Source organism: Podarcis erhardii, assembly GCF_964252035.2.
Source record: "Podarcis erhardii genome assembly, chromosome: 11".
Classification (NCBI taxonomy): domain Eukaryota; kingdom Metazoa; phylum Chordata; class Lepidosauria; order Squamata; family Lacertidae; genus Podarcis; species Podarcis erhardii.
In genome coordinates this window covers 55546872-55574536 of record NC_138501.1, presented here as the reverse complement: position 1 = coordinate 55574536, position 27665 = coordinate 55546872, and the positions used below count along the sequence as shown (strand labels likewise).

General features: G+C 46.9%; 1 protein-coding gene across 12 annotated transcripts in view; it reads right to left on the bottom strand.

Annotated features, from left to right (window-relative positions):
* Window positions 1-27665, bottom strand: part of UNC13B (unc-13 homolog B) — a 160079-nt gene that overhangs the window by 92267 nt on the left and 40147 nt on the right. For 4 of the 12 annotated variants that reach the window (XM_081881302.1, XM_081881292.1, XM_081881299.1 and 1 more), the window contains exons 8-13: window positions 26994-27029; window positions 20967-21189; window positions 20255-20380; window positions 10091-18916; window positions 7724-8020; window positions 6945-7035 (exon numbers count right to left, since the gene is read on the bottom strand). In XM_081881302.1, coding sequence (XP_081737428.1) covers window positions 6945-7035; window positions 7724-8020; window positions 10091-18916; window positions 20255-20380; window positions 20967-21189; window positions 26994-27029 — 9599 coding nt within the window. The remainder of the gene's footprint in view (window positions 1-6944; window positions 7036-7723; window positions 8021-10090; window positions 18917-20254; window positions 20381-20966; window positions 21190-26993; window positions 27030-27665) is intronic. The other 8 variants (XM_081881298.1, XM_081881295.1, XM_081881293.1 and 5 more) reach the window with 6 other exon arrangements.

Here is a 27665-nt window from a genome sequence, read left to right as displayed (position 1 = left end):
ACACATCCAGGCTGCGTTTTCCTATGGAAACAGAACACAGATTCATTCCACTTGCAAATGGACCTGTTAGACCACTGGCTGGAAATCCACAGCCCAGGAAGCACCTGGAGCTTCATAAAGTATCTGACTGGACAAAACCTCTGCAGCAACCTTCCCCAACCTGGTGCCCTCTGGAAGTTTTGAACTACAACTCCCATCCATACAGCTCCATGGGGACGGTGCTGATGGGAGTTGTAGTGAAAACACCTGGATGGCCCTAACTCAGGGGAAGGCTGGAGAAGCACTTTCTTTCTCTCTGTCCTGAATACTCCAAGATGCAGCTATGCTGGATGCCCACAAGTTCCAGGGTTATGAGAGAGGGAGAAAGTCTTTCCTCTATTCACTGTCTCCATGTCAGGCATCATTTAATCATCATTTAAAAGGCTGCCCTTTTCTGAGCCTTTTCCAACTGTACAGCATCGTTTTTTCAGGCAAGGTGACCAGAATTGTACAAAGCATTCCAAAAGAAGACACCCCACAGATGTATAAAACAGAAGTATGATGTTGGTAAGTTTTATTTTCAATTCCTCTCAACTGCCATTTTATGACCCATTCACTCAGTATGCAGAATTCCTATGCCCCACAAATAACCCAGAGATGCATTTTAAATAAAAGCACACATTCTACTCATGTAAAAACACACTGATTCCTGGACCGTCCGAGGGCCGGATTTAGAAGGCGATTGGGCCGGATCCAGCCCCCGGGCCTTAGGTTGCCCACCCATGCTCTAGATCAGTGGTTCTCAACCTGTGGGTCCCCAGATGTTGTTGGACTACAATTCCCATCATCCCTGAACTCTGGCCTTGCTAGCTAGGGGTGATGGGAGTTGTACTTCAACAACATCTGGGGACCCACAGGTTGAGAAAGGCTGCTCTAGATCATTTATGAACAAGTTTAAAAGCACAGGTCCCTGGAGGACTCCCTTCCTTCCAGCAGAACTGCTCATTTATTTCTACACTCTGCCTCTTGTTACTGAACCAATTCCTGGTCCACAAGAGGACCTCTCCGCTTATATCACGACTGCTAAGCATACTGGAGAGTCTCTGGCAAAGTACTTTGCCAAAAGCTTTTTGAAAGTCCAAGAACACAATGTCAGCCAGAACACCTCTATCTATATGCCTGCTTAAACTCTCAAAGAACTCTAAATAGGTTAGTGAGAGACTGCTTCAGCAAAGGCTGCTTCTTCTATATGCTTGGTTATTTTTATTTGACAATATTTTTCACCCGTTTTCCCAGGACAGATGTTAAGCTAAGCGACCTGTAATTTCCAGGTCCCCCCCCCCCACGCCTGAATCCCTTTTAAACATGTTTGTGTCACATTCGACATGTTCCAGTCCTTGGGGTCTTAGGGACAAGTTCCACGTTTCTGTTAAGAGATCAGCAATTTCACATTTGAGTACTCGTAAGAACAAGGCTCTTTGTTGCATGAACCTTTTGACTCAGTAGAAGTCTGGTATCGTGAAACAGGCAGCACAGTCCGCAGCCCCATAGCAAAGAATGTGAAACTTAAACGGGCTGTATTTTATAAAACCGCAAAAAAAAACCTACAAGAAGGAAAACTAACAAAGAACCAGTATGTGTATGTTTATCTTGTCTGCCAAGACGGGAGGGTTTCTAGAGGAGGCGCCCTCTGCCTTGGGTTGCTCTGCATGCTAAAGCAAATCCAAGGAGGCACTCGCAGCTCCCCTTCTGCAACTTCTGGTAAAATGTGATCTGGCCCCTCACTGCAATCCACATCAGAAGATCCCCATCAGTTCCTCAGAGAATACCCATTGCTACTTCCACGTAACATCTCCAAAATGGTCCTCCTTTGCCAGCAACAAGAAGGTAAGACACAATTCATTTGTATCACTTTAATAAGCCTGGCTACTGACATATAATTCTCTCCTGACTCTCATTCCAGATGGATTCACTTTCAATTTACCCAGAAAGCCCTATGAATATTCATCAACCTGGATATAAGTGTCGAAAAGTTTATTAAGGACAACATGCAGACTTTGCTAATATTCAAGCTACTACGCCAGGAGTTAATGCATGTAAACACACAAAAAGGACTATAATCTCATATGGAAATGTAAACAGTTTTTTTATTTTTTTTATTTTTTTTAAAATAATTTTTATTGATTTTACAACATAAACAAAAAACAAATAAACATAACACGACTTCCCCAAACCTCCCCTTCCCTGCACCCATATTTTAAAATTTTTAGCAATTCTTCATCCCATTTTTATATTTAGTTCTCTTTAAAAAAAAAAAAAATTCTATTTTATAAATTTCAATTTATAGCTGTAATTCTTTGTATCCAATCCCTTGACATCTTAACATTCCGAAATTTTACAACAATTTTTAAGATAGATTTTAAATTTTTTCCAGTCCTCCTCCACTGTCTCTTTCCTCTGGTCACGGATTCTGCCGGTCATCTCTGCCAGTCCCATAAATTCAGTCACCTTGGTCTGCCATTCTTCCAGAGTAGGTAATTCTTTAGTCTTCCAATACTTCGCCAAAAGGATTCTTGCTGCTGTTGTTGCATACATAAAAAAGGTCCTATCTTTCTTTGGTACCAATTGGCCGACCATGCCCAGGAGAAAAGCCTCCGGTTTCTTTACAAATGTCCACTTAAGGATTTTCTTAATTTCATTATAGATCATTTCCCAGTAGGCCTTAATCTTTGGGCAGGTCCACCAAAGGTGATAAAAAGTTCCTTCACATTCATTGCACTTCCAACAATTGTTATTGGGCAAATGATATATCTTTGCAAGCTTGACTGGAGTCATGTACCACCTATAGATCATTTTCATTATGTTCTCTTTCAGGGCACTGCATGCCGTAAATTTAATACCTGTGGTCCATAACTGCTCCCAGTCAGCAAACATAATATCATGACCAATATCCTGTGCCCACTTAATCATAGCTGATTTAACCGTTTCATCCTGTGTATTCCATTTTAGCAGCAGATTATACATTCTAGACAAATTCTTAGTATTGGGTTCTAGCAATTCTGTTTCTAATTTTGACCTCTCCTTCTGAAATCCTAGTTTTCTGTCCTGCTTAAAAGTTTCATTGATCTGGAAATAATGTAACCAATCTCGGACTTTAGGTTTCAATTTCTCAAAACTCTGTAGTTTCAACTTTTCACCATCATATTCTATAATTTCACAATATTTTGGCCAATCTGTATCCATGTTCAGTCTTTTTACCGCCTTGGCTTCCATTGGTGACAACCACCTGGGGGTTTTACTTTCAAGCAAATCTTTATATCGATTCCATACATTATACAATGCTTTCCTAACAATATGGTTTTTAAAATTTCTATGTACCTTTACCTTATCATACCATAAATATGCATGCCAACCAAAACTATTATCATAACCTTCCAGGTCCAGAATGTCTGTATTCTCAAGAAGTAGCCATGGTTTCAGCCAGCAAAAAGCTGCTGCTTCATAATAAAGTTTTAAGTCCGGCAGGGCAAAGCCCCCTCTATCCTTTGCATCAGTCAAAATCTTAAATTTTATTCTGGGTTTTTTGCCCTGCCAGACAAATTTAGATATGTCTTTCTGCCACTTCTTGAAACAGTCCATCTTATCTAGAATTTGCAATGTCTGGAACAGAAACAACAATCTCGGCAATACATTCATCTTAATAACAGCAATTCGGCCTAACAAGGAAAGTCTCAATCTTGACCATATGTCGAAATCTTTCTTCACTTCGGCCCAACATTTCTCATAATTGTCTTTAAATAGGTTCACATTCTTAGATGTTAAATTCACCCCCAGATATTTTACCTTTTTAGTAATTTCCAAACCAGTTTCTCTTTGAAAACTATCTTTTTCCCCCACCGTAAGATTTTTTCCCAACACCTTTGTCTTATGTTTATTTAGTTTAAAACCTGCTACCTGACCAAATATTTCAATAAGTTCCAGAACTCTTTTTGTACTGGTTTCTGGCTGTTGTAATGTCAAGACTAGATCATCTGCAAATGCTCTTAACTTATAATGTTTAGTTCCGACCTGTATACCTTTAACCAGCTGGTCTCTTCTAATCATATTTAGGAAAACCTCCAGTACCGATATAAACAATAGAGGGGAAATTGGGCATCCCTGTCGTGTCCCTTTCTCTATTGGAATTTCGTCCATAACCATACCATTTACAATTAGTTTGGCCTTTTGCTCAGAGTAAATTGCACTTATACCATTTTCAAAGTTCTTGCCTACCCCCATCCCTTGGAGATTCCTCTTCATAAAGCTCCAACAAATATTGTCAAAGGCTTTCTCTGCATCCACAAAAATCAAAACAGCTTTTCTATTTATGTCAGTTTCCAGAAGTTCTAAAATGTCTATAATATTCCTCACATTGTCTGACAATTGCCTGCCTGGTAGAAAGCCAGTTGTAAACAGTTTTTTTAAAGGGAAGTCAAAAGTATATGCCACATAACACTTTTAGAATAATACTACATATGTATAGACTTTTCTACACTACGTGAAACATATTTGTTATTTTGCACTCTAGATGTAAAGTTTCCACACCAGAAGCCCCGCACAGGAACCTGCAACTCCAAGACAGACAACGGTGTCTCTGACCAGTCTTTCGCTTCATAGTACTTAAATCTACAAGACACACAAGGCTCTCCTTCTCCGTTTTGCTTTCCACACACAACAGCTGCGGTACCAGCTGCTGACAAACGCAGCAGAGCAAAATTCAGTCTGGCTTGCTTGCCTGAACTCCAAGCGTATCTGGTGTGAAAGGATTAAGATTTCAGCCAAACGTTCACAGCTTTCAAGTCCCGATTTGACCCAGGACTGGTTAAGGTTCATTTGCAACAGAGGAGAACCCCAAAATGGGGGAAATTCACCCTTTAACCAGTGTGCACCTTTGCATTTCAAGAGTGTCCCATGGCCCACAGGGGAGTCAGACTCTGCCCAAAGCAAAAGAAGGCATCCACGTTCCAAACCTTTGATTTGCCTGATGACTCAGACCATGTGGGTCACACACATGTGCGAGGGCATGACTGAATTGCCAGGCTCCAGTTTGGGTCAAACGATTTCAGGAATGGAGCCTACTCCACCAGGTCCATTATTGAAACATGCTATTTCCACTGGAACCAAATTCCTGTTGGGATGATAGTTTGCTATCCTGAACAGCTCTGCAATGGGTGCAATTGAGGATGAGTATTGCAACTATAAGAGTTTCCAAAAAAGGTTATAGAAGATGCAAAGGGGGATACCCAACTTATTGTTGCTGCTACTGAATACAACTCTCTTCCGTGAACAGTGAAACACAACACAAGCACAAGCCAGAATAACGAAAAAGAGTTAATGTACCAATCTTGACAGGCACGCAAGGAACCTTCCTGCTCATCGCAGACAAGTTTGTACTCCACTCCTATCTCCCGCTCCCAGGAGACGCATCAAGAGAAAACCTTGGTGCTTCTGGAGAGACGCCAGTGTAGCATCTCGCAGTGGCAAAAGCTTTCCACGGTGCATCCTGCCAGTTTCTCTGCCCCACAAGAAAGCAGGCGGAGGGAGGCACGCACGTGAAGGCACGAGGGGTCTGCTTGCAGCCATCAGGAGCCGCTTGTCGTTCACACACCACCAATTCTCTTTGTGCACAGAAGCCTCCAGCGCTCGAGAGTTTTACTTTTCAAAACAATTCACTAAATGATTCAAAGCAGCATTTTTCAGAAGACAGACAAACTCGCCGGGTTGTTCTGTTAAAACTCTTGGGTTGACGGCTTTTTGAAAATATCTCACATTTCTTATACCCGTCAGGATCTTTTAATTCAACTCAACAAGCTTCTGACTTGCTTAAGAATTACAAAAGTGTTTTGATACTCTGTGTAGCAAAACACAGTTTCTGCCGTGCGTGAGAAACTGCTAAGAAAACCTGGCATCAGTGTCAGCTAGGTGCTCTTTGTGGACGAGGTGCTTCTTTTGTATGCTCTTATTTTGCAGAATTCCCTAAAACTACCACCCTGCATTTCCCCACTTTAAGCTCAGATTTCCCCTTTCCATGAAAAATATCATTGCTGCTAAGGACCCTTTTGTGATACCTCAACAACACAGTTGCAATGCTAAGCCCACTCTCGAAAGAGCCCAGTGACATTGTGTAAATTCTGATCCATCTAAAACGACAAGGTTGCAAACATGAGCCTATTTTGATCTGGGGCACATCAATGGCCTTCTGCTGGCCAGGGCAGCATCCAAGTGGCACAAGTCAACAACAAAATGGCGCAGAGAGGGAACCTGCTGCCACTCTCTGCTCCGGCCTGTTCAGACAACACTCGGCTTCTGGGTGCTCTCTGGAGTGAAATCGGGAGGCGGCCAGGAGCAGCACAGTAGTTCGTGGAAGGGTCTCCTCTCCCACACACCCACAACGGGTTGGGAAAGCATCTGGGGAGAGCATTCCACAAACGGGGACCCACGACTAAAAAGGCCCTTTCTTGTGTTGTCACCCTCCGAACCTTTTGGGGAAAGGGAACATAGAGAAGGGCCTCAGAAGACAAACTACAGACACAGCGGAACAGTGATGTCAACACAACACTTCCATAAATAATCCTGGTTCTTCTACACAACACAGGTAGCCAACTTCGTGCCCCAAGATGTCGCTGAGCTCCAACTTCGCCACAATCCCGGCCCTGTTGGCTGTTGGGGCTGAGGAAAGAGCCCAACAAAATCTGGTGGGGCACAAGTTCTGCACCCCTCTGCCATGGGGTCAGCAAATTAAGCCCACCACGGTCAACTTCAGCAAGTTGTTGGTACCAGAGGGGCACATGCACCATTTGTGCAGTTGCCCCAGAACGGTGTCTCCTTTAGACAAGCAAAGCAACCTTCAGACAAAAGTCACGGCAAGGTTTACAAGCACAGACACAGGTGGAAGGATGGGGGGAGGGACATTTCATGGACCCTACCTCTTCAAACTGAAGCCGCACTTTATTAATGGCTCGGATCCAGCGGGCTCTTGCAGCGGGAAGCAGGAGAAGTTCGTTTTCATCAAGGTGACTTGCAAAAAAGAAAAACGAGGGAAAAATGAGCACTGGAAAATCAAGAGCAGTCTCATGAAACTTAACACATGAAAAGAACCATTTATTGTAATGGTGGGAACAAATGCTGAGAACAGTTGGCCCCAAGAGACCTGGGATGGCCAGCAAAAGACAGAGAATGGCATGGAAAGAACAGAAAGTGTGGCCAACAGGGACTGTGGTAGAGAACCCTGTAAGGAATGCACCCCATTAGTCACTAGATGGGTGTAAAATGATGATGAAGATTAGATTAGATTAGATTAGATTAGATTAGATTAGATTAGATTAGATTAGATAAATTTATTGTCATTGTCCGTATATACACAGTATACACAACAACGAAAATCAAACACCCAAGACCGGATTCACATACACATTTGCACGTATCTCCAACACTCTCATCCTATTCAGACATAATCTATTAAAACATACATAATCCAGAATATAACACAACCTATTAGAAGCATAGCATAACCTAACCTAAGAGGAGGATTAATTATATTTATTTAATGACGTTTGTCCCACCCTTTCTGACCCTAGACACCAGTGGACTACTCAAAACCAGGTATGGCACTACACCCATAGCCTGTTTGTCTCTCCCAAGATCAACCAGAAAAGTGGCCTCAAGTTCAACTCCAAGGAATCCGTGGCCAACGTGCACCACCTACCTGCCCGGTGTCTTGGTGGCTTCTTTGGGCTCGTCCACTTCAGGAGGTAGTTGAGGTGTGGCTTGCTCTTTCACCTTCCCCTCTCCTTCCCTGTGCAATTCCTGGGGCTCATGCTGCTCACTAGATGGTGCAGGGCCCTCTGTTGAATGAGGAGGAGCAGCAGCAGGCACCCCTTCTGTGAGCTCGTCCTCGTGTTCGGAGCCGGGCACACTCCCGTGATATTGGTCCAGCTCACTCAGCTGAGAGCTTCCCTGACTGATGTTACAGGAGGAACCAAACTTACTACTGCTGGCAGGACTGTGAGAGAGCAAAGCATTAGTAAGTCAAAAGGTCTTGGCAACCAGGAAACAGCAGAATGCATGCAGAGAGAGAGAGAGAGAGAGCGCGCAAATCCTAACTACACCAGGCCAAAGCATCAAATGGAAACTCTAGCCAAGCAAAATGTCTCTTGCACATTGCAGCCACTGTTCTCAGTCACCCGCCACTTCCAAATTTGTGTTTGCAATTTTTGTGCTGGGCCTAAGCCTCTGGACCCTATTGATATGTCAATCAGAAACAGATATCATCATCTGCTGTGCATCCTATAAATTGTTTACAGGCCATAGGAAAATTAAGAATGGCAGCAAAAGTTTTGTGCATATTGAACCTCTAAGCTGCTAAGTGCAACACCTTCTTACAACGTTTGCCCCCAGCATGTCAACTGAACTTGGATTCTGGGACATGAGGGTTTCATCTTCACTCCCATTTCATTAACACATTCTTAAGTTTCTCCAGCGGCTGAGAATGGATCCTGTTGTAGCTGCCATTTAGAAAAATCAGCCCTGTCTTCCAGCACAACATGGGCCCATTGCTGTTGCTGCTTGGGAGTGACTGATTATTATAAGGTTGGGGTTACTGCACCAGGAGCTGTTAATTCAACAAGACACCCACACGCTCTCTCTCCATTGTGGAATTCTAAGAGGGAAGGGGCACAAATGCTTCTGGGCCGCTATTTAAGTGCCGCCTGGCTTTTGGCAGCCCACATAGGCAGAGACATCTGCAAGAGGACCCAAGGCAGCTACACTGCGAAAATCCCATCTATTCCTTGGGAAACAGGCTGGGCAGAAAGGGAAAAGCTTGAAGCAGGATCCCTGCTAGGCCAATTGTCTAGAGATGGCGGGTGAGGAGTGCAGATTTAGCAATGATTTTAGTGACAAGCAGTTCTGTAACTAGGGAGGGGCAGCAAGAACACCAACCCCAATCATCCCCCGGACAGGGGTAAACAGGGAGCAAAAGTCACTAATATACTGATAGCTGTAACATGAAATCACTGCAGTTCTCTTCAATATGGAACAATTAAGCATGTTTTTGAGAAATGGTAAACCAGAAAACCAGTTATCATCTTGATTGGAGACCTGATGGGGGCACCAAGGAGCTCCTCATTGGCTCCAGATGCCTGCAGCCTAACACAGAAAAGCACATTCAGCTAATGCCGCTGAATACAGCTGATAGAGAAAAATTGAATCATGTTAGCTGGGCAGTAACAGCTTCCGGGCAGCAAGAACTGGATGTTTCTGCATTAGTCCCTTTAATAGTCCACGGCCATGTTTAACTCCTCCTGGTGGGAGGGAGGAAGTTTTAATCACAGAATCTTAGCATGGCAGAGTTGGAAGGGACTCCAGGGGTCATCCAGCCCAACCCCCTAAATGCAGGAATCACAGCTCAAGAATCCATGACAGATGGCCAGGCAACCTCTGCTTAGAAACCTCCAAGGAAGGAGAGTCCACCAACTCCCCAGGGAGTCTGTTCAACAGCTGCTACTGTCAGAAAGCTTTTATCTGATGTTTCATCGGAATCCCCTTCTGGGCGTAGAAAAGTTATGCTGCAGGTGACTGAACTGCAACCCCTGAAACAGCTTTTGCTGCCATCTGGGTCTCTCCCCCACCTTAAAATGTGAATGCCTTGTATGTTGTCCAACTAAGCTTTCTGCAAACCAAGAGAGCCCCCGATTTCCTCCCTCCCACCATGTCAACTAGAGGTGCAAGTTGTTTTCTCACGCACACAATTAGGCTATGGAAGGTTAATGAAACTAATACTCAAAGCAGCTCACTCACAAGGACACAACACAAACGGAGAGCAAAGGAGAAGAGTCATTGCAGCCTTTTGGAACAAAGGAAACCAGAAGTTGAGAAGGAGAAGGGCAGGAAGGGCTCTGGATGGGCAGTCTAGCAACTAGCGTTCACAACTCTACCTACCACTGGATACTACTAATGACAAACACAGCCTAGAGGAGTCTGATCTACGAGGTCAGGCATCTACTGTTACGGCACTTGCATTATAAATGGCTCACAAGTTGGCACCATTTATCATGCTGTTTTGGCTACTGGCCTTTTCTTCCTGAGTGGCTCAGGGCTACTCTGCTCCGCTGGCTGCAGTCCAGTAGCAAGTGTTTCCGTTTCTGGACAAGGGACACTTTCCTTCTGCTCTACTTCATCCAGAACCTGTGTGGCACCTTCTGCTGGTTCCTCCAAAGGGAGCCCAGGAGGCTCACTGGAAATGGTGCTTGGCTCATCTTCCGTTTCTCTGGAGACCTCAAGCTCCAGCTCCTTGTTGGGCGCCACCGGAATGTCAGGTGTGGGACCATCAAAGCATTCATTGCTCTTGCTGTCAGGCTGCTTAGAAGAAAGGTCTGAATCAGCAGCACTGTCAGCTGGCTGGTCAGAGGCAGAGAGGTTTGGGCTCCCATCAGCCCCGGTCACATCCACTGCTTGTTCCTCGGCTTTCGAGACAGCTTCTGGTGCCTTCAAATCTAGTTTGGATGAAGCAATTGGGGCCACCTCCTGTTTGGAGGAAGCTTTTGGTGTTGGCACACCTGGTTCCTTCTTGAGACTTGGCTCCTTGGCATCTTTCTGCCACGGAAATGAGAAGTCCAGCTTCTTTCCAAACACAGCACCCGGAGTGCCCTCTACTTTACCTGCTTTCTCATCACTTCCTCCACCAAACAGACTTGAGGAAAACTTGTTGAAGCTGGACACGAGGCCTGGCTCAGGCGCAGGCTTGCTTGCCGAAGGCGGCTGTGCAGAGAAGAAGGAGCCAAATGGCTTGCTGCTGTCTGCAGAAGACATGAAGCCGAATTTGGGCAAAGTGGGCATGCTTGGAATTTCAAACATGGGCTTGGTGCTGCTGGCCTCTGTAGGAGCACTGGCTGGCTTGCTCTTACCAGCCAAACTGCTTTTCAAGGGAGCAGCTTCTGGGGCTGCTTCGCTGATGGTTAGAGGCTCTTTCTGCTCAGGAGGAAGATCAGATTTTATTTCAGGGACCTTTTCTATATCCTGATGGGGCAAGTCATGGGCCTCATCGGCAGCAGCTTTGGGTTCCATCTCCAGGGTCTCAAACGTGTCTGGTGGGCAAATATCAACATCTGCCTCATTCTTTATAGTTACTTCTTCAGTGGTTAGTGAAGTATCCGTCAGTTCTGGCAGTTTCAGGTGTTCATCTTCCTCACCAACCTTGGGTTCCAGCTCATGTGTACTGTCCAAATCCATTTGGCCAACCTCTGTTTCTCCTGCCGGTCTCACTTGCTCTTCAACAGCAGGGACAGCATCATTTTCTAAGGGCTCCACAGGCACTTCACTCTTCTCCTGCAGCACCACCATCTCAACTGCATCATGTACCTCTTGACTACACAGGGCAGCCTTCCCTGCTTCATCAGATGCCAGTAAGTTTGTGTCCAGCTGTACCACTTCAGGGCCCTGATCCCTACTTGAGTCTAAAGTTTCTGAAGCATTAAGGGAGGGTTCCAGACCATGTTCAGGTCTGCCACTGCTTTCAGCTTCCAATTCTGCCCTACATTCTTTTCCCAAACTCTCATCTGCTAAAGCAGAAGGGGCATCTTGTTTCAAGTCACTGCTAGCTTCTTTCTCTGTAGGTTCAGCCCTATAGGTTTGGTCCGGTTGTTTCAAAACACTGCCGGCATTTGTCCCTAAAAGTTCATCCCTAGAGGCTTTATCTTGTTTTGCGAGACCTTTACCAGGAACTGGGCCCACAGCCTCCTTTGCCCTGGAGCTCATTTCCTGGGGTTTTGAAGTGCCTGTGGTCCTCCCTGCAGGCTTTGAAAGGGTCTCATCTGTTGCTCCTTTAAAAATGCCAAAGAGATCGCTTGTAAATGCTGGAGGAGGCCCAGTGGGCAGGGAGGAAAGGCCGAAAAACGAAGTGCTCTTCTTTTGGGCACTAGGAGCTGCTGGAGTCTGGGGCTGGGAAAAGAAGCCAGATAATGTTTTGGTTGGTTTCATCTTCGTCATGAAGCTGGAAAACATTTCAACTGAGGAATCTAGAACTGATTTGTCAGCCTCAGGTTCTTTAGGTTTCTCCTGCAGGCTAGGTGTTGCTGCTGCTGCCATTTGAGGGAGAGGCCTCTGGCCCTGAGCCTGCTGCTCTCCTGCAGTATTTGGGGTCCTATCAGGTTGCTTGGGCTCCGGGGGCTTGACTTCAGGGGCGCTTGGTTTTTCTTCAGGTACAGCCTCCTGTGAAAGGTCTCCAGGAGCAGCAGATGGCTCAAGAGCCACAGAGGTCTCATCACAAACTGGACCGGGCTCTGCCTTTTCAAAAGTCTCGTTCCCAACTAAAGGAACAAATTCCTTCTCAGAGGACACCACAATACCACCACTCTTTTCTGCATTGTCTTGCAGCTGCTCCTCTGGTTGTGGAATCTCCGGAAGGGAAGGTGCGATGTCTTCCTGCAGCGTAGGGACCTGAGAGCCAGGATCAGGATAGACTGAGTGGTCTTCTCTATCTGTGCCATCATCAGGAGGTTTACTGGCCACAAAGGGTATCTCTACCTCATTTTTCACTTCTGAAGCACTTGCCGCAGCATGCTCAGCCGCAGGAGTTCTTAACTCACTTGCCTTGTGCTCCGGGCCAACAGCCTCTTGCTTTCCAAGTACTGCTTCTATAACACCCGCCGCTGCCTCTTTATCCTTCAAGCCCTGCTGTCTGGCAAGTCCAATGCCAGAGTCAACAGAAACACACTGCTTCATAGATGGCTTTGCGTCTGCTTGCTGTTGAGGCGGCCTTCCCAGGTTGCTGGCTTGCTGCTGAGGTGGCTTTGCGATATTCCCCTTGTCAGGAAAAGCTGCCGGTGGTTTGTCATCCAGGAAGGAGGTCAGGTTGAAAAAGCTGAAGCTGGAGCTGCTCTGAGGCACGTTCTTCTTTGCGGTGGGCCCTCCGGAAAAGAAAGAAGGCATCTTGAACAGAGCCTCTGCTTCCGGGGGCTTGGCATTAGGAGCTGCTGGAGCTGGGGCAGGAGCAGGGCCTTTCTCTGGGGCACCGAAGAAGGAGGAGAAGATGCTCTTGCCAGCCGGCTGCGGGGCCTGCGGAGGCTTCGAAGGTGCTGCCTGTGACAAGCCAAAAGGCAGGCTAAACCCAGACTCCCTGGGTGGCTGACTGGCTTTTCCTGGCTGAGCTTTACCAGGTATGGCTCCTGCATGGCCTTGCGGTCCCGGTGCAACAGCTGGTCCATGGCCATGCTGCCCTGGAGAGCGATTTGCTTGGTCCATTCGAGGTCCTGCCTGCATGGGAGGCTTGGGTTCTGCATTCCCAGCGGTGGGGATGTCCTCCTTCTTCACTGGAGCAGCTTCCTTGCCTACTTTGCCATGCTGTTCTTCCTTAGGGACTGCGGCCTTCTGGGCAGCTTCCCCACGAGCCTGCTCCACGGGGATTTGAGGAGCAGGAGTGCTGCTCTTACTTGGCTCTCTGCCACGCTGGTCCGCGTTGTCATTCGGTTTCAGGGAGGTGTGGGTTCCACTCTTTGGTGGAGCAGCAGCACTTGGTGGGGCAGGGCCTGCATCGACTTTGAAAAGATCCCCTATGGAACCAAAGAATGATGAAATGCCTGGGGGCTCCACTTTCTCCTGAGGCATTTTCTTCTCAGCTTCATTTTTCGTCAGATTTGGTTGGGGTGCTGGCGGTGGCTGTGGGGCTTTGTTGACCTGCGTTTTAAAGAAATCAAAGAACCCGGGGCCTTGACTTTTATTGGGTGCTGCAGTTGTGGAGGAGTCTTCTCCCAGGCTGAGAATCTTGAGAGCACTTTTAAACAACGTGCCCTCAGCCTCTGTGGGCGCTTGGCTGGGGGCTGGCTGGGTTTTCTTGGGTTCATCCTCACCCACTTTGGGTTTCTGTTGACTTGGGAGGGGAGCAGGCTTAACACTTTTATCCAGCTGACTGGTCTTGCTGTCCACGGGACCCTGGCTTAGCTGAGAGGAAGACCTCACCAGCTGAGGCTTTTTCTGAGAAATCATTGGCTTTTCATCCCTAACAGACTTAACTAATCTGCCTCTCTCTTTTCTCTCTTGTTCATGCTCAGTCTGCTGCTGGTTTTGCATATCCTCTCCTGTTTTCCTGGGTGGCATAGTTGGAAGAGCATCGTTTTTGTGTCCCAACACCACCGGTTCTTCTTTCTTCACAGCCGCATCTTCCACTGTCTCATGCGTTTCCAAACCCTTACCCATCAGGCCACCCAAAGCCGAGAATAAAGATGCAACTTTATTCAGAGGTGGCTTTTTATCTTCTTCGGTGGTTTTGACTTCTGTAACACTTTGAGACGCCGATGAAGGCTCAGGCTTGGCAGAAGACTGGAATATATGGAAACCAAACCGTCTTGCCTGTGCACTTTCAGAAACTGTCACAGCAGGGGTCCTGTCCAGATGTTTGGGCAGAGCATCATCTTTTAGCCTCCCACTGGAAGCCACCCTGGAGTGAACTCTAAGGTCAAGGGTCAGGGGAGGCTCTTCTGAGCGCCACTCCATGTCATTCTCAGGCCTAAAGTCTACTTTGAGTTTTTGAAGTTTGTACCCTGAAAAGTCTAAAGGCTGCTCTCTCTGGTAATAAATGGACTCCTCAAACATCTGTGAAAAGGTCTCTAAATTCATGTTCATAAGTTGATCACTTCTCTGCAGAGCTACAGACAAATCAAGTGGTTTGTTTACAGAGTAATTATCCAATTGCTCCTCTTCAGCAAACCAGAATAACTCGTCTTCATTACCAAGAGGCACTTTGAAACCGCAAACGGCAATCATGTCATCTTCCAAGACAGTGCTCTGCAAAATGCTCTGCGGATAATTATAATCCCAGTAGTCTGGGTAGGTGTAAGTGTCAGGAGTGCAAATGTAGACATACTGCCCAGTGGGGTCGGTGAGCAGAGAATAAACAAACTGACCGTCCCTGTACATGTAATATCCACAATCGCCATCTTCCGATGGCCACCACACGCCCTTCTCAAGCAGCATCAGCCAGTCCTGGTACTCCTGGCTATAAGATGAATAGACAAAACTGCCTTCCAAGCTCAAGCACTCCTGATCAATTAAGGTCCACATATTGCCATCACATGCCGACGAATAGCTTAAGTCCATGGGCATCTCTTCCAAAATATAGCTGCAGTCATCAAATGGAGGAAAGTTTCCATTCAGAGAATGTGTTGCCCACATTTCAGTTTCTTCTAGACCTAAATCTTGTAAGTCTAACTGATCAAACGATTCGTGTGACATGACACTGAAATCTACGCTCAGGGCATCAAAATTGGCATTTGACCTCCAATCCACAACATTAGCATTGCCATCTTTTTTACACAAGTTCACTACGGCATCACTGGAGTCTGGCCATTCCAGAAACTCAGCCAGTGGGACAGAATTCTGCTGCAAGACGTAGTAAACGGGCAAGGAAACCTGGTGGGGATTGAGAGAAAATGCTCCTGTATCATATTCCCAGTCAAAGCTAGAGTGGCTCCTTGTTTCCTCAAGAGCAAGATGCTGCTCTGAGTGGCCATACAATTTAGCATTCCGCAAAGAGGAATTGAGAAATTCATTTGACCTTTCGTTGAGAACTGCTTGATAAATATTGGAATCCGTAGGTTGTCTATAAAGAGTTGGCTGCCCCGATAAGTCTTGTATCTTTGGCTGTGAGCTTAAAGCATTCTGAGAGGGGGGTTGCCAAGGGACGGGACCATGTCCGTTGTCCATTTTGCTCAGTTCTGGGTGAGGCAAATGACCATTCGCCTTCGCAGTCTCGGTCACTGCCTCCTCCGCTTTTTCTTTTGGCCTCTGCATGAAGTTCTTTATGAAGCTGCCCGTCTCCTGTTTCCCCCCAGTGCTTTCTTGGGGACCAGGAGTCACATGTGAGCCAACGGACTTGTCACCAGAACTCGTCTCTTCGCTCCTCTCAAAAAATTTCATTATGCCCAGAGAGCCTGGTTTTGCCTTATCTGGCATAGTTTCGGTCAGGTTTTCACTTGAAGCAAACCTAAATAATCCAGAAAGTAAGCCAGCTGATCTGCTCTTCTGGCTGTCCGTTTCATTTTTAGCATTGGACTCTTCCGTGTGGGTTATGTGGTCTGAAGACGCCCGCCGGAAGAGGCCTGAGAGCAACCCCTGCCCTGGCTGTGGGGCCTTCTTCTGAGTATCATCCATTGCCTGGTCCTCTCTGATTCCACCAGGAAGCACTGGCTTTCCTGCTGTAGCATTTAAGTCAGGTTCTTTTGTGGGGGCTGCCAGCTCCCCCCTGCATTTGGAATCTTTGTGGTCCAGAGCACCCATGCGTTTGGTATCATGATCCATCTGTGCAATTTGTGACGTGTCTGAGGCACCCTGGTCTTTATCTCCACGTTTTGGTGCACCATCTTCTTTTCTGGTTTCTTTCTTCCTCATCGGCTCCTCTTTTCTCTGCGGTGCCTCGGGAACTGCCTGAGACTTTGACGACTCCGTTTTGGCAGCTTCTGCGTTGCTGCTTTTGTGACCCTCTTCAGCATTTGGTGGCTTGCCACTAAAACTTGGTGGGGCAGTTTGATCTCTTGAAGCTGTCAGGTTTTCCACAGAAGCAGCTTTCAAGAAGGAAGTGAAAATTCCTGGCTTCTCTTTGTTGTCCTGCGGTGGTTTGTCTGAAAAGCCAAAACCGCTCAAAAAGGGAATCTGGAGCTTACCGGTGAAAGGGAAGTTGGGTTCGCTGCTTGCGGAGCTTGTTTTCCTGACATCATCTTCAGAATGGTGACTTTTCCCCAAGCCCGGTGGTGGCTCCTTTGGCACAGTTTCAGTAGCAGAAGAAGGGAGTAGCAACTGGCTGAAGGATTTCTTAAGTGGGCTGAAAAAGCTCTCAGATGGTTCCCCCTGCTCCAATGGCGGAGCGTTACCAGTCTCCTTCTTGGCTTCACTTGGCTTGTTTTCTGGCACTTTCCCTGCAGGTTGTGGATTTCTTGGCATGCCTGGGTGTTCTTTAACAACTTTATCTGGCTGACTTGTGGCCTGCAGCGGCGCATCAGAAGCCTTCTGCGGCCCACTTGGCTGCTTGGGAACAGCCAGGCTCTCAAAACTGGCTTTCAAGCTGAAAGAACTAACGGAGCTCGACAGCTTGCCAAAGATGGAGGAGACGGGGCCGCTGCCTGCGCTCGCCTCTGCCTCGCTCTTGCTCGTTTCGGGAGGCGCAACGTTGGTGGGTTTCGTCGCGTTGCCTTCAGCTGCCTTTGCACTTGCCTTGGCTTCAGAAGCACTGGCATGCGTGGCTTCCACCTTCCCAGCCTCCTCCTGTTTTGCAGTCTCTTTTTTCGGTGCTTCCTTTTCGGAGAAGATTTTCAAAGGGTTGAACATGCCGAAGACGGAGTTCACGACTGAGCTGGGGTCCAGAGAAGAGGGTGGAGCAGAGCTTGCTGAAGCATCCTGGACACTTGGAGGAGCCTTATCGTCTCCTGCCGTCTTTTCTGGGATCTTGGCCTTGGCATCACTGGCTTCTCGCTCACGGCTACTCTGGGTCACAGAAGGGGAGGCTGCCGTGGACAGCTTGGCCTCCGATTTGTTTTCTGCTTTCAGTTCTGGAGAGGCACCCTCAGACTTAGGCTTACTTGAAAACAGACTTGTGATGCCTCCCTCAGGTTGACCAGGGGCTTCAGATTTCTCTGGTGTGGGAGATACAAGTTTTTCAACTGAGGCTGTTAAGTGCTTTGTTCCTGAGCCCACTTTTTCGGTGAAAGAACTAAATAAGGAGCTGACTGTGTTCTTCACCCCAGACAAGTCTGGCAATGCCTCTGTTATGCCTTTGCTGCCCTCACTCTCCTCTGCAGCAGAAGCGGCTGGCTTTGCATGTTCCAAAGGGGCACTTTCCTCCGCCAACTTATCAGCACCGGCCAGTTTGGGAGAGGCACAACCGCTTGCGTTTTTGCTGGCAGGAAGGGTTTCGAATTTGCTAATCTCCTCCTCTTTTTCAGCTAAGTATTCAGACACAGTTTCAACTAAGCACTGCAGTTCATCCATTGTGTCCACGTATTCTTCCGTTGGCTCTTCAACAGGAGAGAGGGTCAAGTCTTGCTTAAGAAAGCCGTGCTTTCCTCCTCTCATCCTATGTGAGCTTTTGTCCCTTGGTAACAGGGATATGGCACTTCCAGTACGGGCGTCAGTAAGGTCTCCAACATGGCGAACACTGGATTCACGCCATGCTTGGGAAAGTATTGCTATTTCTTCCATTTCATCATCATCATCATCAGAAACTGGGGAGTACAGGATTACGCTGGACGAACAGCTGCCAAACTCTTTAAGGGCACCCAATGGCACAAAAGAGTGAGCTGGCTGTTCTGAATGGATCTCATTTTCACCATCAAAATGGACTGATCCTGAGTCATGCTTTGCGCGTTGGTTAGTGGACAACTTGCCACTCTTGACTAGAAGGCCATTCTTGTATGGACGCAGAACTGGATATTCCGGTAACTGTTCTTCACTTTCAATGGGGCTGCTGCCCCATTTCTCAGTTTCATCATAATCAGGATATAGGTTATGTTCAGTTCTTGCTTTAATGCTGCCTGATGAAAATCTCCGGTTACTACTGCTTTGCAGTATAGTTCGCTCGCATTCTTCAAAATTGTTATATCTCAGCTTCTTCTTTCTTCTCCTGTCTATTGTGTCATATTCCTCTGGATAGCAAGGAACATCAGGATGTCCTGATTCTGGGCAAGCCTTCCGTGAGTATCTTCCTCTTTCATGATGGCCAAAGTTCTCCCTTTTCGAGAGCCTCGGGCTCCTTCGTCCCTGTGAACTTCTAGTCCTGTGACTTTTTTCTAAAAAATCTTCTATTAACTGTTTGCCTAATTCCTCATAGTTCTCTTCACACTCTTCCTGTTCTTGGCCAACTTCGTAATCAAATGGAATGATCCTGACTTTCCCATTGCTAACTAAAGATCCTGGTCTGATACGTGTGGAGGGGGAAAATATAAGAAGGACAGAAGGGCAAAGAAAAAAAGGAAAGGGCAGGAGGGGTGAAAAAAGAGCTTTAAACACAAAACTTGCAAAGGAGCATTTCATAAAGACCAAATGATATCGTGAATCACATGCAAAAAGTATATTAAAATATCATAACAATGAATCCATTTATTAACATGAAATGTTAGGAATCTCTCTTTTACTATTACTGCAGCTAAATAGTAGGGTTGTAGGGGTAGGAGAGCACGAAACATGTATACCAGTGTTATGTATACTATAAAGTGATGTATGGTATGTTATTTATAAGCTTCTGTTAAGAACAGGAATTGCAGATTAAAAATGTCAATGAGCAGCTACCTAAAATGTTACAAGTCACTTTCTGGAGCCTCTCAACGGAGTTTATCCCACAGAAAGCAATGATGGCCACCAACTTGGATTAAGAGAGGATTAGACAAATTCATGGGGGAGAAGGGCTATCAAAGTCTACTAGCCATGATGGCTCTGCTCTGCCTCCGCGGTCGCAGGCAGAGATGCTTCTGAGCCCCAGTTGCTGTAAACTGCAGGAGAGGAGCGGAGAGGAGGGCTCTGGTCCTCCTTCTGAGCTTCTCCCAGGCATCTGGTCAGTCACTGTAAGAACAGGATGCTGGAGAAGGAGGACCACTGGCCTGATCCAGCAGGACTCTTACCTCCTGATTTTAAGAAGGGGCCTTTGCAACAGACTAATAATAAGTTATTACACTAAGCACACAATAAAGTGCATCAATTAATTAAATTTGCAATGTGACAAAACAGGAAAAACCCATTATCTTACTTGTGGTTTATCGCTAGAGGTAAATAAATTAAAAACAACAACCATGTTGATAAGGCGCAAAATGAGGAACTGTTCCAATTATTATTTGGGGTTACTTCCATTAACCATGTGGACAGCACAAACAAGATTATGATGGGCAAGTCAGAATTGGAAACATGAATCCTAAAAACTCCAGCTACAGTATTGACAGGACAATTAGAAACCAAAGTAATTATATGAGAATAAATTAGATAGATCTAAGATTTTAAAGGCCTAGTTTGGGGGAAAGCTAATGATTTGCATCACTTCTCTCTTTAGAGGGCTGATACAAACGTTCTACATTTTTCCTAAGGAGGAAGTCAACAGCAACAAAAACCCAGTTGAAACAAGAGAAGCAATAGAAAACAGCCAGCTGGCAACTATACTTGGAAGAGGATGAATTCATGCAAACACTGATAGCCAGCCCAGGAACCCCAGCAGACCAAAGCCACGTCACGAGACACAGACACAGAGGCTTCGGAGAGGGTCACCCACCTATCAGACACCTCTAGTGAGTGGCGGCTCTCTAATGACAGCTGGCGGCTTGTCATTTGACTTGACTCTGATGCAGATTCCAGGTCAGTTCGGCCACTCACAGTGGAGTCTAAGCTATGGCGCCTTCTTCAAAAAGGCAAGGAGACATTGGGAGACGTGAAGGACAAGAGCAACACAGAAGGTTCAAACAGCTTAGTATCGTAAAATGGAAAGTGAAAGCAAGTGTGTGGCGTGTGGGACTGGTGGTTGCACAATCATGGTAGGAGTCTGGATGGGTGCGAGACAACAGAAGCCAAATCTCAGCAAGAGGGGCATCCTGAGGAGCAGCACGCCTTGCAATCTCAAGTGAAATTGGTCCACATATTGTCAGTCACTCTTGGTCACTCAGGGCGACAACCTGGGGATCCCAAAATTCCACAGCAAAAAGAACTGCTTACCGCCAGCTCTGCTTCGCAAGGAGGAGGCTCAGCTGCAAAGCTCTCTTTGCTCCCACTGGGCTATTCTGGGGGGGGGGGGGACCCGTGTCTGGCAGCTGTTGCTCACTGCTCTTCCGTCACCCCTGAAGCAGCAGAATGGCTTTTCTTTTAAGAACCTGACCACAAGATAGTCTGAAGCAGCCAGCCCCAGTCTTGGTAGCTTACGGTGAGTTTCTCCTGCCAATAAATTTGTGGTTGGGGGAAAGAAAACGCCCTGGTTCCAAGGGGGTACCTACCTGATGGCTGCTCGTTCGTGGTAATCCAAATCATAGCCGTGCAGGGACTCCACACAGCACTCTCGGGGGACCCCCTGCTGCTGCAGGCGGGAAGCCATGGGGAACTGGTGCACCGAAGCATTGGGCTGCGAGGTGGTGTGGTACTGGGGAGGAATGCTGTTGCTGGTCTCACTGCGGTAGTCGCTGTCTCTGTCATCCACAGCACTATCGTGGTCTTCAAAAGCTAGAAGACAGGACAAGGTTGAGCAGCGTCTCCCAGTCCAAGATCGGGACACTTCAGACAAAAGCACGAGACAAAGTAAAGGGCAGCCTAAAGGAAGAGCTTCTTGGCTTCCCAGGGAAGCTGCTCACTGGAGATTCAGCTGCCTAAGCATCACGAATGAGGCCTGTGAAGAGGTGTTTTCCTACAACTCCTCCCAAAGTACATCATACCATAAAGGCTGGCTCTATTGTGGGTGGAAGAGGAGAGGAGAATCTATTTATTCACCTGGTTTAATAGCTGGTGAAAGAGAACAGAGCAGAACCATTTTCTTAGCCAGCTTTTTTTACTGGCTTCCTTCCCCTCCCTCTGCAGGTTGCAGGCAGCACTGCCCTGCTTCTCCCCTCTCTTCCTAGACCTCTTCCAAGGAGCCCTCAGCTAAGCAGCATCTCTCCAACCAGGAATGGGGAGGAAACATTAGTGGAAAGGGCAGTCATGGCACATTTGGGAGCCAGGAAGGAGAAAGCATCTGTGATGGTGCATTGAGAAATACCTTGTGTGCACAATTGCCAACATTTCTATTTAGGAGTATTTTAAAAGGTGGCCACTGAAACAAACAACAAGTAAACATCGCCCAAGGGGAAAGGAAGGACACTAAACCTCTAGCTTGAATGGCAGCTCCGTCCCTCCCAGGAAGTTGCCCAGGGCTGGGGGGCAGAGGGAAGGGGAGGAGGAACAAACTGGCAGGATGTGCTGGCAGGTTGTTCTTGCGAGTGCTCATGCTCTGCCGAGGGTGATCACAGCTTAAGTATTTCTGTTTTGGTTGACAAAGTGGGAATGGTAAGGAGAACCGGCAACTTTTGTGGTGCTCAGAGGAGGGACTGCAGGAAAGTCACTACGCAACATCGACCCACAAGCTACAACCACCACCGGGCAACGGAGGGAGGACAGTCTAACAGAAGCACTGTCTGAAGAGGGCAGATCTGAGGCAGGATGCCGGACGCCTCTTCCAGCATCCGCATGGTATAGTTGGCAGCTCCTCTGCCTCACTTGAATTTGTGGTCTGGAGAGCCCAGGCAAAACTGCCCACCAGAAATGGAACAGGGCTTGCTTCTTACAACCCTTTTGGTTCCAGACTCTCTTCCATTTATTCAATATAAGGACTAGTTTCTACAGAAACAAGCTGTTCCTTGCCCCCCACCCAGCCAGCCTGCTCCTCCCCCCGACATAAAGTGGAATTGCAACATGCATCTTAATAAGGAAGAAAAAACAGAATATGAAGCATCCTTAGCCAAGAACAACTTCAAACAGGCTTTCAACTTCTCTGGAGTAATTTGATTGTCCATGCTGGAAATGACACCATCTCCTGCTTTTTAAGCTGCCTTGGGTGGAAGCATTCTTGCTCATCTGCTAGGGGAAAGGGCTAATTTCAGTACACTAAAATTTCTGGATTCACATGAAGGTGCTTATCTTGGCTGTTTGGTGGAATATAAATATAAATGAAGAGCAATTATCAATTTCTCTCTCTTTCTTCAAAGGAGAGACGAAGTCCCTTTCAAAAGTACATCTGTATCTGAGCAGGCAACCAATGTGGCAGAACAGAGTACCCCTTGAGGATGTTTCTTGATGTGCGAAGGAAGGGGCAGTATCCCAAAATGAGACCACCACCCGAAAGCCCAAAATGTTCCTGGTTTTGCTCCATGTTGTGCTTGAGCAGGTTTGTGAGACTGAGAGAGAACCTGCAGCAGTTGAGCCATGGCTCTCCACCTTGATTTCCTGGTGAGAGTGAGCCTGGGGGTCTTGCTCCGAGTGCTCAGTTACAGCTCTAGAACATCATCCCAGGCGAACGTCCTCCTCCTGGGCCCATCGCCGCCACACAGGAGTGAACAAGAGCTCCCGCTCATGCTCATGGGGTCCCATGGGAGTTATTTTAAAAGGACTGTGCCTTCAGCAGGTTTTCTAGGAGGCCATCTCCATCATTTGATGTGTCACCTCAAGGGGGTGATTTTCATTGCTAACCCTGATCTGATTTAAAGTGTGGCTTCCTTCAGAAGGGTCTTTGAGCATGGTGGCATCTGCCATGCCATGTGGAGCAAGCCCTCTGCCCCTGGAAACAAGGCCTGTGTCAATAATGTTAATTCTTTCCGTGTCTTTTCCCCTACCTAAGCATTTTCAGATGAGCAGTACTGACCCCTGAGCAACCACAGAATGGTTTTTTTTTATTAGGAGGCTATGTTGTTTTATTACGTATTGTATGGAGGTTTTCTTTTTTAATTCTTGAGTATACTGTTTTGGGATTTTAAAACAGTCAACTAATGTATAAGTTTACTTTTAAAGAAACACTAGTATGGGTATTTTAATTACATAAGCAAATGTTTGAGAATAGGTGAAAACACATCACCATAACTGCAGGGAGAGGAGGTGGAGGGAGGCTTCACCAAGAAGGGCCCCCCTGTTCCAAGAAAAAGAATCTAATATCTGTGGTGTTGGGGGGTCTCCTACATGGGAGGGAGATGCAGGTGTCAAAAAGAGCATTTCAGGCACTATCCTGAGGGGCAGGAGGAGGAGGAGGGTGGAGGGCAGTGAATGAGAAACCCCACGCAGAAGCCAATTGCATTTTCATTCCTCAGACAAGGCAGAGTGACAACAACTTCCCCAACCAGTTCTGGGTGTGCTGCTTTGATTGATTGATTGATTGATTGACTGATTGATTATTGATTGATGATTGATTGATTGATTGATTGATTGATTTCATAAAAAATTATGTACCGCTTAACTGTAGAAAACCTCAAAGCGGTTTACGAAAAGAATAGAGCAGAAACCAATCTGGATGCTTTGTATTTTACAAGTGCCTCCATTCTGGCTTCAAAACAGTCTCCCCCAATAGAAGAATCACTGAATTGTCTGACGCTCAAGCCCCTGTCTCCACCAGCATCTCACGCCAGGCAAAGACTTTTTCTGCCCTCACCCCAACCTGGATGAACAGTTTCACACAAGCAGCTCTGAAGAATGAACCAGGTCTGGGGAGGGGAGAGAGGCATGCTCCATTTTGCGAGACCACATGGTATTCATGCAGTCTAGAACGAAGAAGGGCTCAGAGGCTCACATCCCACAGCGGCATGTTCACCAGGGTGCTACTACCACCTAGAGTCTGGGCTGGGGGAAGAGAGGAAGCAAAGAGAAAGAGGGATGAAGAGGTTAGAGTAGCAACTAAAGGAAGGAAAGGCCCCTCCAACCAGAGCTGGAGGGAGAGGGAATCCCAAGTCATTTTCTAAGCACAAAGCATGGCTCTAGGCTCAGAATACTGTCCATTTTCACAAGCCCTTTGATTTGTTGTGCTCGAGTTTGTGTCTAGCGTGGGGTCCCTTGCCACCACCCCAGGCCTGACTGCCCAGCTAATGCCTGCATGAGGAGGATGAGGAGCCAAGCAGAGGAGACAAAACTTGCAGGGAACGTGTTCTCAAAATAACTGACAAATCGACAGAGAGAGAGAGAGAGAGAGAGTGAGAGAGAGAGAGAGTGCAGCTTTTCTACAGTCCAACAGTTTATTGATCCTGGAACCTTGCCAGCAAGCACTGGAACAGCACTTATTGTGAGAGGGGCTGGTGGAACATCTTCTCTTTAAAAGGTCCAAATGTCTCATGAACAACAAATCTTTGAAACACATTTCACAACACAGAGGCACAATGCAACAAGATCTTTTAAAGGTTTACTGGGAAAGACAGTCTTCTGCTCATATTAAAAGAGCAAAAGGTGTTGAGTGAAAAGAGAGGGTGGGTCTCTGGCTATGGCTTCCCTATTAATTTTTTATCATTATTATTATTATTATTATTATTATTATTATTATTATTATTATTATTATAAAAGGGCTTGTGAGAATTCTATGGCCAGACATTTACGTCTTCTCCCACTGCTTCTCTCCAAAGCAAGGGAAGGCTGCCTTTCACATGAAAAAGGAGACTGAAAACCTAATTACTCCCCCATTAGCCTTTAAGAAAGGTTATTTTTTAAAAAATAAAATCCCTCCTGAAATCCAGGCAACTGAATGTCAAGGTGGGATGAGTGGGAGAGCTGAGTGTGAATGTGAGTTTTCAGCGTCTTCTCTTCCGCAAGAGAACAGCAGGCATTCACGATGAGTGCCACTCCACGCCAAAAGCCTTGTCTCAACGTGGAAGTCAACAAAAGCAGATCCTGTCAAAAAAGATAAGAGCTTCCCCAGAAATAGAGGGCTTGCCCATTCCTCATCTGATGTTTGTTGGAAAAACAGAAGCAGCCTCCCCTGTACCTGCTGCCGCCTGGGAGGAAATCTGCTCTGCAGCGATAGAGGCTACTGAACGGCCTACAGGACATTTTGCACATGTCCCCCCCCCCCCCCTTGTACTTAGGAAACACTGGCTGGGAGAAATCTCCAGCAGCTCCAGGGAACCAACACTAAACTCACAGCACCTCCGAATGCTTTGTGAAAGAGAAGGGCAGAGACAAAAGTGAAGGGGCAGATGGGCACACCCTGTGTTAAAGCCTTGCGCAGAAGAGGCCCACTGGCCAAGCCTCGTGCCACCTGGGACCCCCAAGATGCACACATCTGGCAAGTGGGGGTTTCAACTCCACAAGCCTCTTGCTTTGAGATCACCACTTGACAACAACCTGTTAGAGAATTAATCCTCCTCCTCAACTCAGCAGAGCAGATTCCTCAGGAAACTCCCAAAGGGCCAGAGGTCTGTATTAATGGGGACACCGGTGCCAGACAGTGTAGAGGAAAGAGGCACAGGCTCCTCAGCACCGGCAAATGTCACCACTCACAGGGCTTTGCATCAGAGTGGCCTCCACAATCTGCCCACAGCACCAAGTTAATCAGCCCAGAGGGCGAGGTTGGGATTATGTGATCTCAGGAAGGGGGGGGGGGAACCTCCTCGACTGTGAGATTGTTATTCTTTGTGAAAACCTCTCACTGCTCTGCAAGGTATACGGGTAGGAGGAGAGCATGCCTGTCACTTTGGCAAATGCCACACACCAATCTGACTTTCAAAAGAGCAAGCGGGAGGCAGGGAAGGCTGAGCCTGCTGGCTTCCTCCCCCCACCCTGGCATTTGAAGACCCATCTGGTGGGAAAGGCACAAGTTCCTACTCGGAGGAAGGTGGCAGGGCAAGAAAGCAAAGCTTCGCCCCCCCCCAACCCAGGCCCCAGACGCTCTTCACGGTGCAACTGGGCAACACTGGGAAACTGAAGCTTCACCAAAAATTTGCAACATGGACAGGTGTCTTATCTATCTGAAAAGGGGGGAGAGGGGTCTAGAGTTAATGAGGAGGGGCACATGACAAACAGAAGGAGAAATGCATACAAGCACTGGGCACATGAAGGAGGACCAGGGCTGAATCCGGTTCCCCCGGGGGGAGAGCAGCATTTTTCCTGATCCTGAGAAACAGGACATACTCTAGACCTTTCCTGGTGGATCAGCAGCCTGTCCTTTTATGCTCAATAGCCATTTTTGTTTTTCGCAATTGGGAACAAAAGGGACAGAGCAGCTTGTGCTTCTCAGACCCATAGCAGCTGCTGTGTTGGGGGTTATCGGGGACGCCCCGTGGCCCTCAAAGGCACCAGGCAAGAGAACATCCCAATTCTAAGGTACCATTCATTAGTTCCCATTGCAAGGGAGAGGCATGGTAGGATGGGCACACACAATAACGGAATTCAGCAAAGTAAAAAATAGCAGAAGGTCAATTGCATTTCACTCTTATGCATGAATACCCGAGATATCCTCAGCCTGGAGCATGGGGAAGCAATTCTGAACCGGAGAACTAGAAAGAAATTATTATTAAAGTGTTACATACTCTGCTCTTCTCCCCATCCGAAATAACTCCAGCTGCCTGCATGCAACAAATGGAAGCAAAAAATAGGAATGGAAAAAGTATAGATAAATATGACAAGTGAGAAGGGTTTGATGATATGTTTGCTGGGCAGAAGCTTAAAATTTAAAACATGTTTATTTTTGCCATGACAATATCCTACATTTTTCAGCAACTTACCACCTGTTGAGGACTTCTTAATTTGTGAGAAGATGGAAAATTGTACATGAATATTGAAGATTGCCAAGTCAATCTTTGAATTAATGGACAGCCCATCCCTTAAGCAGACCCTGCCCACATTAGGTGGGTCACTGTACAGCCATTCATTCAGCAGAAATCAACACTTTTTTTTAGTGAAGTGTTGAAATGGCAAATCCACTTGTCCAGTGTTACCGTCTTAAGGAAGCCCCTTCTGCCCCAGTGCAACACCCCTTGCACTCGTTCCATCTCCCCACCCTGATCCCTTCACCTCAGCCCCTCCAAGTCCTCGCTTTTCATTCTCCCACCAACTCATGACCTTTCTGTTGCCATCCCTACATGAGCACTGCCTTTGTGGGGAAGCTCAAAACATTCAGCAATGGCCAGCCAGAGCCCCTTGGAAACTCACCAGCAGGGCTTGAAGTTAATTGAAAAGTCATGATAAACCTATTCTCTACT